At 35.6% G+C, this 14,493-nt stretch overlaps 1 protein-coding gene and 1 non-coding gene across 3 annotated transcripts in view; one reads left to right on the top strand and one right to left on the bottom strand.

Moving 5' to 3' along the window:
* The window catches only part of chm (lysine acetyltransferase chameau), a 29,672-nt gene extending 15,254 nt beyond the window's left edge, over positions 1–14,418 (bottom strand). The window contains exons 1-8 of one of the 2 annotated variants that reach the window (XM_076118534.1): positions 14,244–14,418; positions 13,034–13,855; positions 12,481–12,653; positions 10,585–10,742; positions 9,770–9,963; positions 9,098–9,303; positions 8,367–8,544; positions 7,644–7,838 (exon numbers count right to left, since the gene is read on the bottom strand). In XM_076118534.1, coding sequence (XP_075974649.1) covers positions 7,644–7,838; positions 8,367–8,544; positions 9,098–9,303; positions 9,770–9,963; positions 10,585–10,742; positions 12,481–12,653; positions 13,034–13,855; positions 14,244–14,258 — 1,941 coding nt within the window. In that variant the 5' untranslated portion in view covers positions 14,259–14,418. The remainder of the gene's footprint in view (positions 1–7,643; positions 7,839–8,366; positions 8,545–9,097; positions 9,304–9,769; positions 9,964–10,584; positions 10,743–12,480; positions 12,654–13,033; positions 13,856–14,243) is intronic. The other variant, XM_076118535.1, reaches the window with a different exon arrangement.
* Positions 2,672–2,787, top strand: TRNAL-CAA (transfer RNA leucine (anticodon CAA)). Its single transcript has 2 exons — positions 2,672–2,709; positions 2,743–2,787. It is a non-coding gene; the product is annotated as a tRNA-Leu (tRNA).
* Positions 14,419–14,493: the final 75 nt, after the last annotated feature.

Raw genomic sequence — 14,493 nt, 5'->3', positions numbered from 1 at the left:
AACATCAAGGGGTCGACAGCGGCAAATCAAAGGTCGATATTTGACAGACCATAACCTATACAACACACGTATACGATGACGTGATGTTGTGTGATAAAAACATTTTATTACATGGCGCATGAACAAATTACTGCATAAATAAGTTATCGTTTAGTTATGAAAATGGCAGAGCAAGGGATAGGGTTGGTAAGTGTGTGATATTGAGAAGTCTACAAAAATATTTGTTCATCTTTAAGTGCGTGTTAAATGTATGAATCGTTCTGTTTAACGCTTACGACTGAATCAACTTTGATTGGATATTTGGCAGCGTCATCATAATGTCTTATTTGCGGGAAAGTACTATTATTTTTTGTCCAATACAAGCAGCTGTATCCCCTGTCTTACAAACATGTAAGGCATAAAAAATAAAGGTCTTAAATATGAATATGAAAATATTGTGAGCTTTGTAACAAAAAAAATGGTATTATTCTGTCGTTATTATCTATATTATTATGCCAACTAGATTTCAGATTTTCTGAGCCAAACAGGAGAAATTTCCGACTGTCCATCATATCAAACACAGTACAAGCCGGATGCGCATACGCACGTGACGTTTGCGTGCTGGCTTGTCATGTTCCACCCCACACGCACGCCATGACATTAAGAAATATTACTTTAACTGACGCGTATTTGCATAATCTAATATTACACCGGACTCGAGGCCTATCTCCTCTAGTTCGGGAGAAGACCCTTGCCCAGCAGTGGTACAGTAAAAAAGAGTTAAAACCACATTTTTTTTTAAGTTTTCTATCTGTTACTATTACGATATACCTTTTAAAGAAAACTGCTATTCAAGTCAACATGATCGATTATTGTAACATAAATTGACGTTTTCAATAGCTGTAAATCAATGTTTTCTTATAAAGGCCTACACCTCTATAAAACTGATAGTACATTATGAGTCTCACCATTTTATTATATTACTTATAATTCATTATTTCCTTCTATGCATAAACAGTACTCACGAACATGGAATGTCAGATTGCACATAACTCCACAAACACATGCATTTCCAAACCCCAAACTTTCATCAGACATTCAACGTAAATAGCATCCCTTAATTAAATACCCCTAAAAACATTTCCAGACAATACAACGATGAGTTACTTTATACCCCGGATGTGGGGTGAACGACCTCTCTTACACAGACGTCTTGTATATAAGATGGGAAATTTTACAGACTGAGGTACGATCGATCAGTCTATGTTGTGTCTGGAGCTTTTTGTTCAACGTTATTAATTGTATAAGGCTTGTTGGGGGCTTTTGGAAGATTTGGGAAATGGTTGTTGATGGTACTTAGTTATTTTGTACATTGGGAAGGTAATTAGGACATAAGTAGGGAAATAAAGGGATCTAAAGATGGTACTTAAAGAACAGAATTTAAAATGGAAATATTTTTCCAAAGACTTACTACTACTACTGATACTTTTAAAACATCGTCTTTTTAACAAAAGTAGTTATCCAATAGTGTTTTTAAAGAAAACAAAAATCCTGAAATTTAAAAGTTAGTGTCTGAACATAAGACATTCATCGACACTAAATTAACGTCTACCCTCATCAAAAACAAAAACATAAAACCCGACTAAATCATTTACTTAGACCAAAACAAACCCTAATGCAAGTTCTATGTCACACAAAATTAAACTTCATTTAAACAACGAAACTACCCATTAAAAGAAAAACCGAAGCGAGCAGTAAAAGCAAGCTAAAACATTCATTTATCTCAATATAGATGCACTCGACTTTACTACGCCGTAGACCGTCTACGAGCTACGTCACGTAGTTTACGTCTACGATGCTACAACTAGCGTAGACAGCTGTACGTGAAGGTAACCACTACACTTTTGAATTTGAACTTTAGTCCCAACGACATAAAGATGAAACTTATTTGTGCTGTGTCAATGCAGATTTTGTATCAAAGAACATTGCTTGTGTTTAAATTTCGACTCTAAGTTAATAGCGTTATGGTTTATTTTCATTTGAATGCAGCAATATGTAGTGACACAGTGATGGGCAAAAATACATTTTATTGGTATAAAAATAAGATTGATTTCAGTTTGTCAGTGTAGTATTGCATTTTTAATCGCATAGCAGTGTCGGAGTTAATGAAAATATTTATGAAATTCTAACATGTTTTTACTAATATGAGTTTTATGAAGATTTGTGTTAGTGTTTTTAGGATTTATAAAATGTGTTGAGCTTATTTATTTGAAGAATACGCAAAATGTTTAGATCTTTTATTTCGCCTGAAAAGAAAAGTAATAACTTTAGTAACAATTCATGATATATGAACATAAATACATTTAATACTGTTATAATTAATAAAGCTATTATTAACAAATCGGGTTTTTTATTTCTGCACGCATGTTGGTAATAAATACTGAAATGTTATATTTTAATAGAAAATGATCCTGATGTATGTTTCACGCAGAATAGTATGTACAGAAATATGTGCAAGCCCGAGCTAAATCTATAAAATCATTATTATAGATTATACTATAAATATTAATGAATACAAAAGTACTAAATTCTCTCCATCATTATAACATAACAACCCTAATAAAACTCTTTTTAATTGGTAGCAAAATTTTCGTCAGCGTAAGGGAAGCTAAATTTCGCTACACGAGCACATGTCAGGATGGCCGAGCGGTCTAAGGCGCCAGACTCAAGGCAACTTGCCCGTGGAAAACGGGTGACAGGGCGTTCTGGTCCTCTCTGAGGGCGTGGGTTCGAATCCCACTTCTGACAAATAGTTTTGTTTTATTATCACTTTTTGTTAATGTTTCATGATTTTTCACTGTATTTTAGGGTTTTAAATTCAAAATATTGTCTGAAATGTTTATTTTATACTAGTTTATGTGAAATATTTACGTAATTAGTGTTATTTTAAGGTCCCACAGCATAACTATGTATGTATTCATTAACAAAATAACTAGTTACTTAATTATACAAAAAAATGCTGTATTTCGACCTTACTGAACGGTTTTGAATGGTTTTATAAATGATCTAACATAATACGGCCTAAAACAAATAGAAATTCAAATCAAATGAGACCAACATATTCAGAAAATTTTTCTTCAAAAACTACACCAAAAATCTAATCTATTTTACATAGAGTCGATATATAGCGTCCAAAATATGGCAAAACTTTCATAACGCATAAAGCAATATACTGGCTGTTAGAGCACTTCATTCTTTTAATATTCGCCCCTCTGTAACTGTATACATGTATATCTATATAGAGACTGTCTGAAGCGTTTGTTAAGAGCCAAATACATTTTTGATTTGATTTCAAAATGTATCGGGATTGAGTGGAGGGAACGATTCTTTTGTAAAATAAAACATTTTTTTCACGTGGCAAGAGAGGCCATTTTTTGAAGCAGGTATATTGGTTTAAAGTAAAAATGTTAAGGTATGCACCATTGGGTTTAGCGTTTAAATATTCCCCTTTTATATTAAGGCATTATTAGTAATTGATGTATAAGTCGATACACATACATAGTTATTTAGTTAAAAGATACACCGTATAGTTTAAAATCGTTTAAGATATGATATACCACGAAATATTTTGTATATTCTTCTTTTTTATTTGTCTTTTGTTCTAACCCGTTCTTAGTTATTTTTCTAGAGGAAAAATAATATTTTTTATACAATAATAAAATATTTATCTAATCACTTTTAATTATTTCGCTACTATAAATATACAGTTTCAAAAAGAGCTAATCCTAACTCTATATAATGTGAGATAAACAAAATTAAAAACTGTTTTAATTCTCTAGAAAACTGTAAATACAATATAAGTGTAAGAAATGCATCAAAAACTCAAATATCATCAATTAATTGGTAAAAACTCATCATACATAGCACAATTAATACGGTTGCGCCGTGGAGCATGTAATTAAAACGCTGGCCACGAATCGTTAAGATAACTATGATTTACTATAACATACACGATGAAAAACTACAAGTTTTCTACATACTACTGTATTATTCTCCAGATAATATTAATAATTGTATATCTGTAGTAAGAGAAGAGATAGCTTCAATTAAATAGGTAGTTTATTTTATTTTGAAAAAAAAAATGAATCCACAAATTGTATGTACGCGCATAATATTTATACATATAATATTTATACATACAAAACTAAATTGGATATTCTTTATTTCATATGTTAGTAACCGTCGGGATAAGGTTTGTAATTTGTATGGGTTCGACGGGATCAAAATTACCACAGGACAGGAATCAACGGGATAAAAGTGCACTAAACCCGGACAAAATCGAGCCAGTCCGCTAGTTAAATAAAAAAAAGTAACAAGTAATCTTCCAATTGTAAGTAATCTTAGCAGCTTTAAACCAATTATTTTGTTCTTAAAGAAAAATACAAAATTTTACTAATATTGTCTTCGCAAAAACCAGCTCTTAACCAATTTAGTTTCTAATATTATTAGACGGATTTCTCGTTAGAAGTAAGCACTTGAAAGAACTTTAAAATATTCATTAGTACTTAAAGTTTTAGCTAACTTGAGCTAACTTGTTAATTCGTCCCGTCTGGGATTTCGTCTGATTGTCTTAAAACAGTTTCTTTATAGTCATTATTAAGCTTATACTAAAACTTAATATCCACGAGCATAATTTATTAGAAACAAAGATCCTTACTTAAAAACATTTTCATAAAATATTCGCGACCAACAACGTGCGTATACGTAGCCGTACATACAACGTACACGTACACGTTTAAAACCACAGTCTCGCCGACTACATAAAGTAAGCAGACAACAAAAACCCCATGAACCAATCAATGAATGAACGCTACCTTCCAACATACCAACGAAATATTAATAAGCAAAGCCTCTAATTTTCACGTATTGCAACAACACACACATAGGCAAAGAGGGGGTGCATTTCGGGGGCGTGGCCCACCCCGTCTACAGCCACCCGCGGTCGTTCACCTCACAGCTGACGCGACGACGTTGAATGGCGGCCATAGTACGAGTTCTACGGTGTAGTATTATAGTACGATCATTGTACTACATAATTATGCTTTTAGCCGACACGGTGAGACAAAAAGATGAGTTCTGTACCTGACTTTATGATGAACGGGATAGATTGTACGGTTAGTGGGAATTGTACTCGAATAGTTGAAGAGTTATCTGTTGTAAAATGGAATTGTGAAGTAACGTAATTATGTAGTAACGAAAGTCAGTATAAATTTCAATGAAGGAGTGTAAATTCAAGAAATGATTTTGTTAGGAAATAAGTAAGAGTCGTCTAAGGTAAAAAAAAAATACAATATCGTCTCGTCTGAGTAATAGAAATAGGTACAATTTTCTTTACATGAGCAAAATAGCTGCATGATTTAAAATATTTGTTCTGAATATCTGATCTGAGTTCAAAATCAAATTGGAGACAGAATCGTATAAAACTTAAAAAAATATATATACAGGCATATTCTAATACATTATTAAAACTAATCTTAGTAAACGAACAAAATAGTCTGTTCAAGCCTTTGCTCTGTTATCGTAACATTCGACCAAATCGTATGATATTGTAAAATACTCTTCAATCAGAAAATTGCAGATAATATTTGCGTGCTTAAAAAGGGGACGCTTTTAAAACTATTCTTTTTTAGCCGTATTTGTCAACTGCTGGGTAAAGATCTACACCTCTACTAGGGAGGGGTAAGGGCATGAGTTGAGGCCAAAAATTAACAATTTACAAGATATTTTGAAGATAATGCTAACAATGTAACGAAGTGGTAAAATCTACAAGAAATATATTTTTCTTTACAAAAAAAAATATATATATTTGTAATCTCTAAAATATACAACACTGATAAATTTAACAGAGGAGTGAGATATTTTAAACATGGCTGTCTGGGGGTGTGCCTCGATCCTACGTGTTTTATACATTGATGTTTTCATGCGGGCGGCGCCGCGGGCGTAAGATATACATACAATTACCTTATACAGATGTTATTTGTGTCTGGGTTTTAGAGCTTTCATGTTTTGATTTGTTTTTGAAGTGAAGGTTTAAAATATTCCTTCTTATTATAAGTAAATATTATTATATTGTACCGGTAATTGTCATAAGTTTGTTTCCTACTATAAACATAATATAATAAATTAAGTAGAAAAGCTTATCATGGTAGTTAGACACATTTCTTAGGAACGTTACCAATTTCGGTACAACTAGTGACAAGTCTTAACAAAAAAAACAGTAGAATTCTGATCTACATGTTTTTTTTAATTAACACTTTAGGGTAGTCACGTACGTTTCCCAATTAACAATATTATACTAGTACTAGCTGACCCGCGCAACTTCGTTTGCGTTACATAAGAGAGAATGGGTCATAATTTTTCCCGTTTTTGTAACATTTTTCGTTGCTACTCCGCTCCTAATGGCCGTAGCGTGATGTTATATAGCCTAAAACCTTCCTCGATAAATGGTCTATCTAACACTGAAATAATTTTTCAAATCGGACCAGTAGTTCCTGAGATTAGCGCGTTCAAAAAAACAAACAAACAAACAAACTCTTCAGCTTTATAATATTAGTATAGATACACCATTAATTAAAAATTCTCTTGCTTCTACTAAAATGTGAATAGCGCCATCTATTCAGTAGACACGGAACTAAGACGTGCGATGTCAGATGCAGTTGCTACCTTGCTATAGGCCCAGCGCAGACAGACCGGAATAATCCTCGCGCGGTCTCGAGCATTTTCTTTACGGCTCGCGGATGCTCGTGCGCCGCCGGCATCGTACGAGAACTTTCAATGTTGTTACTGAGTTTAAAGAGGGAAAACGTCATTTTTATTCTTCTCCAGCCAAAAGAGCAATTATAATCATGGCCCAGTCCACTATTGTTGACGATCTTTCACGAAAAACTGGCTGTTTAATGAAGAATGGTAACCTAGAAAGTTTTCCTCGCGGAGGCTCGAGCAGTCGCGAGCAGGCTCGAGCAGTCGCGAGCATGCTCGAGCATCCGCGAGCCGTAAAGAAAATGCTCGAGACCGCGCGAGGATTATTCCGGTCTGTCTGCGCTGGGCCTTATGAACTTTGCAACATTTTAGCCACCTGTAGTCCGGGTTCTATACCATTACTTATAAAATCGGCAAATATCATATTTCTTGTATGGGAAATCCCAACATTTTTTTATTCTGCTTTGTAGTATGTGTCGTTATAGCGTCAACAAAAATAGATCTTCTGTGAAAATGCCTACTATCTAACTATTACATTTCATGACGTACAGCCTGGTGACAGACAGATAGCGAAATATCAATAGTAGTGTTCCGTTTATACCCTACTAGCTGACCCGCGCAACGTCGCTTGCGTCACATAAGAGAGAATGGGTCAAAATTTTCCCCGTTTCTGTAACATTTTTTACTGGTTCTCTGCTCCTTTTGGTCGTAGCATGATGATATATAGCCTAAAGCCTTCCTCGATAAATGGGCTATCTAACACTGAATTTTTCAAATCGGACCAGTAGTTCCTGAGATTAGCGCGTTCAAACAAACAAACAGACAAACAAACTCTTCAGCTTTATAATATTAGTATAGATAGAACCGAAACCTAAAAACCACTAAACAAAAACATATTTCCTTACCTTGCTAAAATATCCAACAATATGACACCCCTCATGGTCAGCGCTGGTCATCACGTAGAACAGGAAGGGCTCCACATCGTAGTACAGTGTCTTGTGGTCCAGGAAGAACTTGGCCAGGAGGCAGAGCTGCTGACAGTACTGTTTGTGCTTACGACCGTCCACTTGCCATACGCTTAGGTTGTCTTTTCTGTATACCTGGTTGAAGAAATGTAGGGTTTAAGGGTCAGTTTACGACTTTAGGCAGTGTCACAGGCGCCTAAATTTCTAAAACAGAATGCATGTTTACTTTTATTGGTATTGTCTCGTGCCATTGTAATTCGTTGATTGGTGACATTTGTCTCGTACAAACCGGATGTTTTTATGCATAAATTGTAATAGCTTTTTAAGAATTTACGTGATTGGTATAAACTTTTTTTATTAATTATTAAGATTCAATTTATAAGGCAATGTAACCGAAGTATGATTAAATTTAACATGCCTGACTTGTTTTAGTCACTAAACTCCTTACTTTAAAAACTAACGAACTACGAAAATACGTTAAGAATTTAAAGTAAGTAAGCAGTTTAAATAAATTTTACGCCCGGGGCATTGGTGGTGCCATCTAGTTTTAAACGTACAATAAAGGCTAAGCTTTCTTTTTTTTAAATATACAAATACATAGAAAAGTAAACATAGATATACACATAACAACAAAGTTTTATGACTATTTTAATGTCTATTTACCTCGTCCCCAGGCGGATGTCTCCAGACACACTTGACCTTGTGCCTGGCGGCCCCGGTGGCAGACTTGTGGTGGTTCAGACAGAACTCGCAGACGAACAGCCGCGGGACACGCGCCGCGTCGCCCGGGTACGGCGACTGGTACCACACTTCCATCATGTATTTACCCATCACCACGTATCTGAGGAAATTATGGACATTAGCAATGATGTAACAAAAGTACACAACGGTTTATTTGTTCAGTAGTTAGTTGGGTACATTTATAATTTAATTCACACAGCGCCATCTAGCGAGAATAATTTGAACTATATAGTCCTTTGCAACTCTTTGCATCTTTATATTAAATATTTAAGGACATTTATTAAAAACTCTCTTTTGTAAACAATAAATAATGTCTTATAACAGTACCTTTTAAGTCTGTCTATCTATCTATTGTATAGTTAAGCTAGTGTCAAAGTTGTACAAGCCGTCCGTAAGGCCTTTGACATGGCTTAACGACTGTTATCTTTATTGACAACCTCCGGGATCGACTTTTTACGTGCCCTCCGAAGCATGGAGACGCTCAGTTCAAACACCACAATGCGGTCACCCATCTATAGAATGACCGCGCCAATGGTGGCTTAGCCCACAGATCGACAACAACACAAAACTTTTTAAGTACTCTCCTTCTATTCGATCCACATTTGATTAAATACAGAATATATAATAAAAATCTTATCAAAATATTTCCATACCTAGTTCCCTTATCAGTAGGTATATCACCCAACTCCTCTTCAATCTTGATAGCGGCGAGTGCCTGCGCCTCTCTGAAGAGCCTCAGGTCATAGTCCGGAGCGAAACCTTCCAGGATGGGCTCCCGGTCTTCACTGAGGTCCTCGTTACCCGATGCTGCTAGCTTCTCACGTAACTCTTGACTGCCTTTCCATTTTGAACGCATGTCCTAGGGAAATAAGGTTTAGTATTGAAACATCTAAGATATAAAGTAGCAGGAAAGTATTTGCATTATTTCAAAGAATATTTGGATTGCAGTGTATGATTAAAGGATTAGTTATTGCCTGTGTGGTTTAAGCGGTAATCTAAGCGTCAACACGATATATCGATTTTAAAGCATGACCATATCAAAATTTTCTTAAGAGTGTTTTAGGGTTTGACTACTTGAAAGATATTTGTGGATAGTCTCGCTCCCTTAAGCTTGTTAAGAATACTATAAACAGATAAACGTGCGGTTCTTTCTACCTGTGTCCTTATTTTCGGGTTAAACAGGCATGTGCGTGTCATATATTGCTTGTTATAGTTACTATATGTCCGATTGCCTTAGACATTTGGAATTAGAAAAGCCTTGGCCAACTTAGAAAGTAGCAGTGGAATCATATCCTCGCAGACACAGTCAGGTCATCATTACTCACCTTAACTTTAAGCTGGTAAGCCCTCTGCTCGATGGTGGGCTGGTGGCGCGGCCGCGCGTGCAGCAGGCGGAGCGCCCGGCGCCGCGCCTCGCTGGCGGCCGCGCGCTCCTCGCCCGCCGCCACGCACCACGCCGCCGTCACGTTGTGGTACAGCGGGCACGCGTCCCACGTCACGTGCCGGGACGACTGACCGCCTGGGACACACACATCATAACTTTTAAACTCTCGCGTTGCATGTTTAATGTATAATAGAATACGGGAATTAACGCGAACCACCTGCGCCGAAACGTTAGGCGTTTTAAGGTAAAATGCGTGTTCGCGTTAATTCCCGTATTCTATTATACATTCGTTCAAGAAGGTAGTATTATACTGGCAACTCCATATTAGTTATATATGGTTATAGATATTGCCCGTTCACTACTATATATGTACATAAATTGGAGACCATGTGGTACTACTTTGAAGGCTCAGATTTCTCAGAAAAACAAACGATTCTGGATCCGCGAAAATTTGAAACCTGGATCTACACGTTTACATTCATGGCTATAGTATGGATCCACCATTTAAAGGATTTATTTTTGATCTATGGCGCCATTTTGATGCAGACAAAAGTACTATGTTGATATGAAAACATAACAATAAATACAAGTTTCTCTATAGACCTTATAATATCATACAACTCTACAGATGTAGAGCACTCAGGCATTCAGTGTATAATCATATCAACTAAAAATATTTTAGTGACAGACTAAAGATTGATAAATAACAGGCTCATTTTAGAAATATCTCAGAATACAAGTATAATGACTACTTACCAAGATGTCCAGAAGAGTCACAGCCTCTTACAGGGCACCGTCTCTCCGCAGGCTCAGAGGGGAAGGGCATCGCCACCGGCGACCAGGCCGGCGGCGCGCGCCCCTTTATATTCTTCTTGGAATCTTTGACGCTACTGCAAAATATTCTCTTCAATTTTCTTGATGAAAATGAAGTTACAAGTGACGTATGAGACAATTTTCTGTTGTTCGTTTCGTTAGTGGTTAGTTTGTTAGTATGCCTCGTACCTTTGTTAGTTACGGCTCCATCCGTGTGAAGTGTTGTTTTATAAAAAATATGCCATCAAAAACATTCTGTAAAAACCTCAAGTCTCGCCGTAAAAAGTTGTGAGATCTATATAATACCAAGTCGATTAATCTATTTAGTCTCTACTTAAAGGACCTTCTGCCTTAAGTTATTACGTATGTTATTATCATGCCAATTTAAAAAAGAATACCGCTAAAACAAATAGACCGACCTGGCCATCGCATGATTTGATTATTAGTATGTATCACACTACACAGCACGACGAGAAGTTAATGCTCCTGAAATGTTAATAATGGCGAATTTGTGTTTTCTTGCGATGACCAAGTCGATCTATTTGTTTTAAAGGTATTTTTTTTTAAATTGGCATGATAATAACATACGTAATAACTTAAGACAGAAGGTCCTTTAAGTAGAGACTAAATAGATTAATCGACTTGGTATTATATAGATCTCACAACTTTTTACGGCGAGACTTGAGGTTTTTACAGAATGTTTTTGATGGCATCTCACTTCTTTTTGTAGAGGGAACATAAGTCCAATTTGTATGGAAAGACGTTTTTTTTTTTCATAATTCAACATATTTTCTTATGGGAATGTTGTTCAGTTTCATGGGTTAAACACCCTTACCCACCCTATACCCCCTCCCGTTATGCCTCATATAGTAGGTACCTATTTACACCTATTTATTTTATTTTCTACAGTAATAATAATTCATGAACTGCAAATGTAACCTTGTAATTTTATACATTTATATGGGATTACAAAGTTATTGTTGCAGTTAGTGTATTTAGAAAACTGGACCGAAATTAGAAAATATTAAATTTTTCCCATGATTAAAACACTAAACCCTATTTGTATTCTAAATTTTAAGCTTCTAAGTCTGCTAGAAGTACCTTAGACTTTTGATGATCGGTGAGTCAGTGAGTCAGTGAATCAGTGAGTGACAAAATTCAAAATTTTAACAAGTTGTCATTCTTAAACTACTGGTTCAAATTGACTGAAATTTTAAATATACCGTGTTTATACAATGACTGATTAGTTGCTGAAAATCCAGGCTTCTTGTTTTATCCACAACGAAATTATAGGGGTGTCAAAAATGGCCCGAATTGCTTCGAGAAAAGGATGTTACGGCCGTGCCGCTTTTTTTTTGCTCGACTTGCGGGGGCACTTCCGTGCCCCCAGATAGGATTAAGAAAAATCTTTGAAATTGCCTATATATCTATCACTTAACCAACTCATTTTAATTCTATAGATTATTTATAATTCTAATGGTTTTGTATGTATGTAAATAGCCTGAATTAACAGTTTATTAGTCAGTAAGTTATTTATGTGCTTGCAATGTTCTGTTTTGGTAGACCAAAATACCAATCATACTATCCCTGATCTTGTTTCATACTTATTGTAATCATGCAATGATCTCATTAGGTTTAAAAAATGTCTATAGATAGATATATGTATGAAGATAGACATGACATGCTCTAACAATATTTCTCAACTTCTTTATTTCCTATTAGTATATAAGAAATTGGTTTTAATTTTTAATATTTTTGTCTCACTTTTACTAAGAAAATCAGTGAACATGATTAACTAACGTCAACATGCATTCATACAGCAGTAATTAAAATACTTACTTCTTATTGTCATTAGGTTTCTCATCAATTTCGGAGTCTGTATCAGTGTGTGCTGTTCGAGACACGGCTGCCATTCTTGATACTCTAGCGGAAAGTGATCTGGTCAGTTTGCGTGGCATTGTTGTTGCTGATAAATCATCTGAGTCTCCGCTCTTCATGGCTGAGTTCTCCTGCTGGAATACATTTGTTTAGGTTAAGTATTGGAAATATATGTATTTGTGATTCTAGTTCTAGTAGGTAGTTCTGTCTACATTATGATTTGCTTACTGAATCATAAGAGTTAGTTTAGATCTATATAAATGAAAATGAATAGGCAAAATGTATGTACACTCATAACTATTGAACAACTACACTAAATTGAACCATTCTTTTTATATTGTGTTTTTAGTTGTCAGGACAAGATTTATATGAGATACACAGGATCCAAATTCCCACGAGAATAGGGTCATAGAGCACTACTATTGTTTTTTTCATAATGTTATCATAATCTGATGATCTTATAACTCCTAAAATACTTGTGGCTCATAAAAAATTAAAACAAAGCAACACAAACCTTAGGAGTAACTGCAGCAGGTTTAGTCTTGCCAGTCTTAACAGAATCTTTCTTAGGACTCGGTTCACTATCACTGTCAGAAGAAACCGATTCAACTGAAGACTGACTGGAAGAGCAAGACGATGCACTTTTGTCTTCAATCGTCTTTTTTGGAGGAGGACCGCTAGGCCTGTTGCCATTCTTACGTTTAACATTGTCTTTGGAATCTTTAGAGTCGTCATTATCAGCCGTTGTTGGTGGAGATGTATCCTTCTCATCACTAGACTTCCTTGAACCTCTCTTAGGCCTTGGTGATGTTTTAGGACTTTTAGTATTCGAAGACTTGCTCTCAGTTTCCGATTCAGAGCTATTGTCAGGTGAAAATATACTTTTCTTTTTCAATGTTCCTGCATCTGATTTAACCGGGGGTTTCGGTGGTGGTTTCTGTACCGGTTTGGGAGTTTTACCACCGGGAGGAACTTTTGGTGCTGCTTTATTCCCTCTTGCTAATACGGTAGCAGCGGATTTAGGTTTGGCAGAGCAACGTCTTCGAGGTGGTAATGATTTTGGGCTTGATGTTTTAGGTGCATCGTCATCACTCGACGATGAAACTTTTACTTTGGATGGTCTTCTTGGTTTTGGTTCCTCCTTCTTTTTAGGTTCTTCGGGTTTGGCTGGGGATTTGGGAGCGGGTGGTGCTACGGTAGTTGCTGGAGTGTCGGAAGTTGAGGATTCGGAGTCTGAGCTGCTTGACCCAGAACCAGAACTAGTGGTAGAGCTTCCACTACTGCTAGAGTCTGAAGAGGAGCCGGAACTGCTGTCTGTGCTACTGCTGTTGCTAACCTGAAAGTATTAAGGCAAATTGTTTAGTACAAACTCTATATTCATTTTAAAAAAGAGAGTCTATGCATTTTTGTTTTGTATTGTTCATAGTTTTAGCACTACAAAGTCATTATTTCTTGTATATGTTCGGTACGTAAGTAACTTTGTGCTTTGAGTCACTTTGTGTATTTATATACCAGTTTAAACAACAATAACATACGCTTAAACTCTATGTTTATAGAGAAGGCGATCACTATACTTTCATTACAGATTTTACTTAATTGCATAGTATTGCGTATCACTGCACTTTACAGGACACTAGCGGCATTACTTAAAAAGCCATTAAATGCATTTATTTAATTAATTTCACTCACAATTAGATTAAATTTAACTTTAAACCAATACTTACATCGAGGTTCGTCATTTTGCCTTAAAGTGTACACAATAAGACGTTTTCACTTAAATAATTATTGTATATTAATTTAACTTAATATCTAGTATTTCATTACACGATAAATAACAACAGATATTTATTTATTTACGAAATGTGTCACTAAAATAGTGATCGTAGTACATTAATTTTGACAACGCAGGATAACCAATAGACGTCATAAACCATAGATTAAAAAAGTTAGGACAAAACAACGCGTATTTTTACG

Source organism: Anticarsia gemmatalis, chromosome 9, assembly GCF_050436995.1.
Source record: "Anticarsia gemmatalis isolate Benzon Research Colony breed Stoneville strain chromosome 9, ilAntGemm2 primary, whole genome shotgun sequence".
Taxonomy (NCBI): domain Eukaryota; kingdom Metazoa; phylum Arthropoda; class Insecta; order Lepidoptera; family Erebidae; genus Anticarsia; species Anticarsia gemmatalis.
This window is presented reverse-complemented; position numbering and strand designations above follow the sequence as displayed.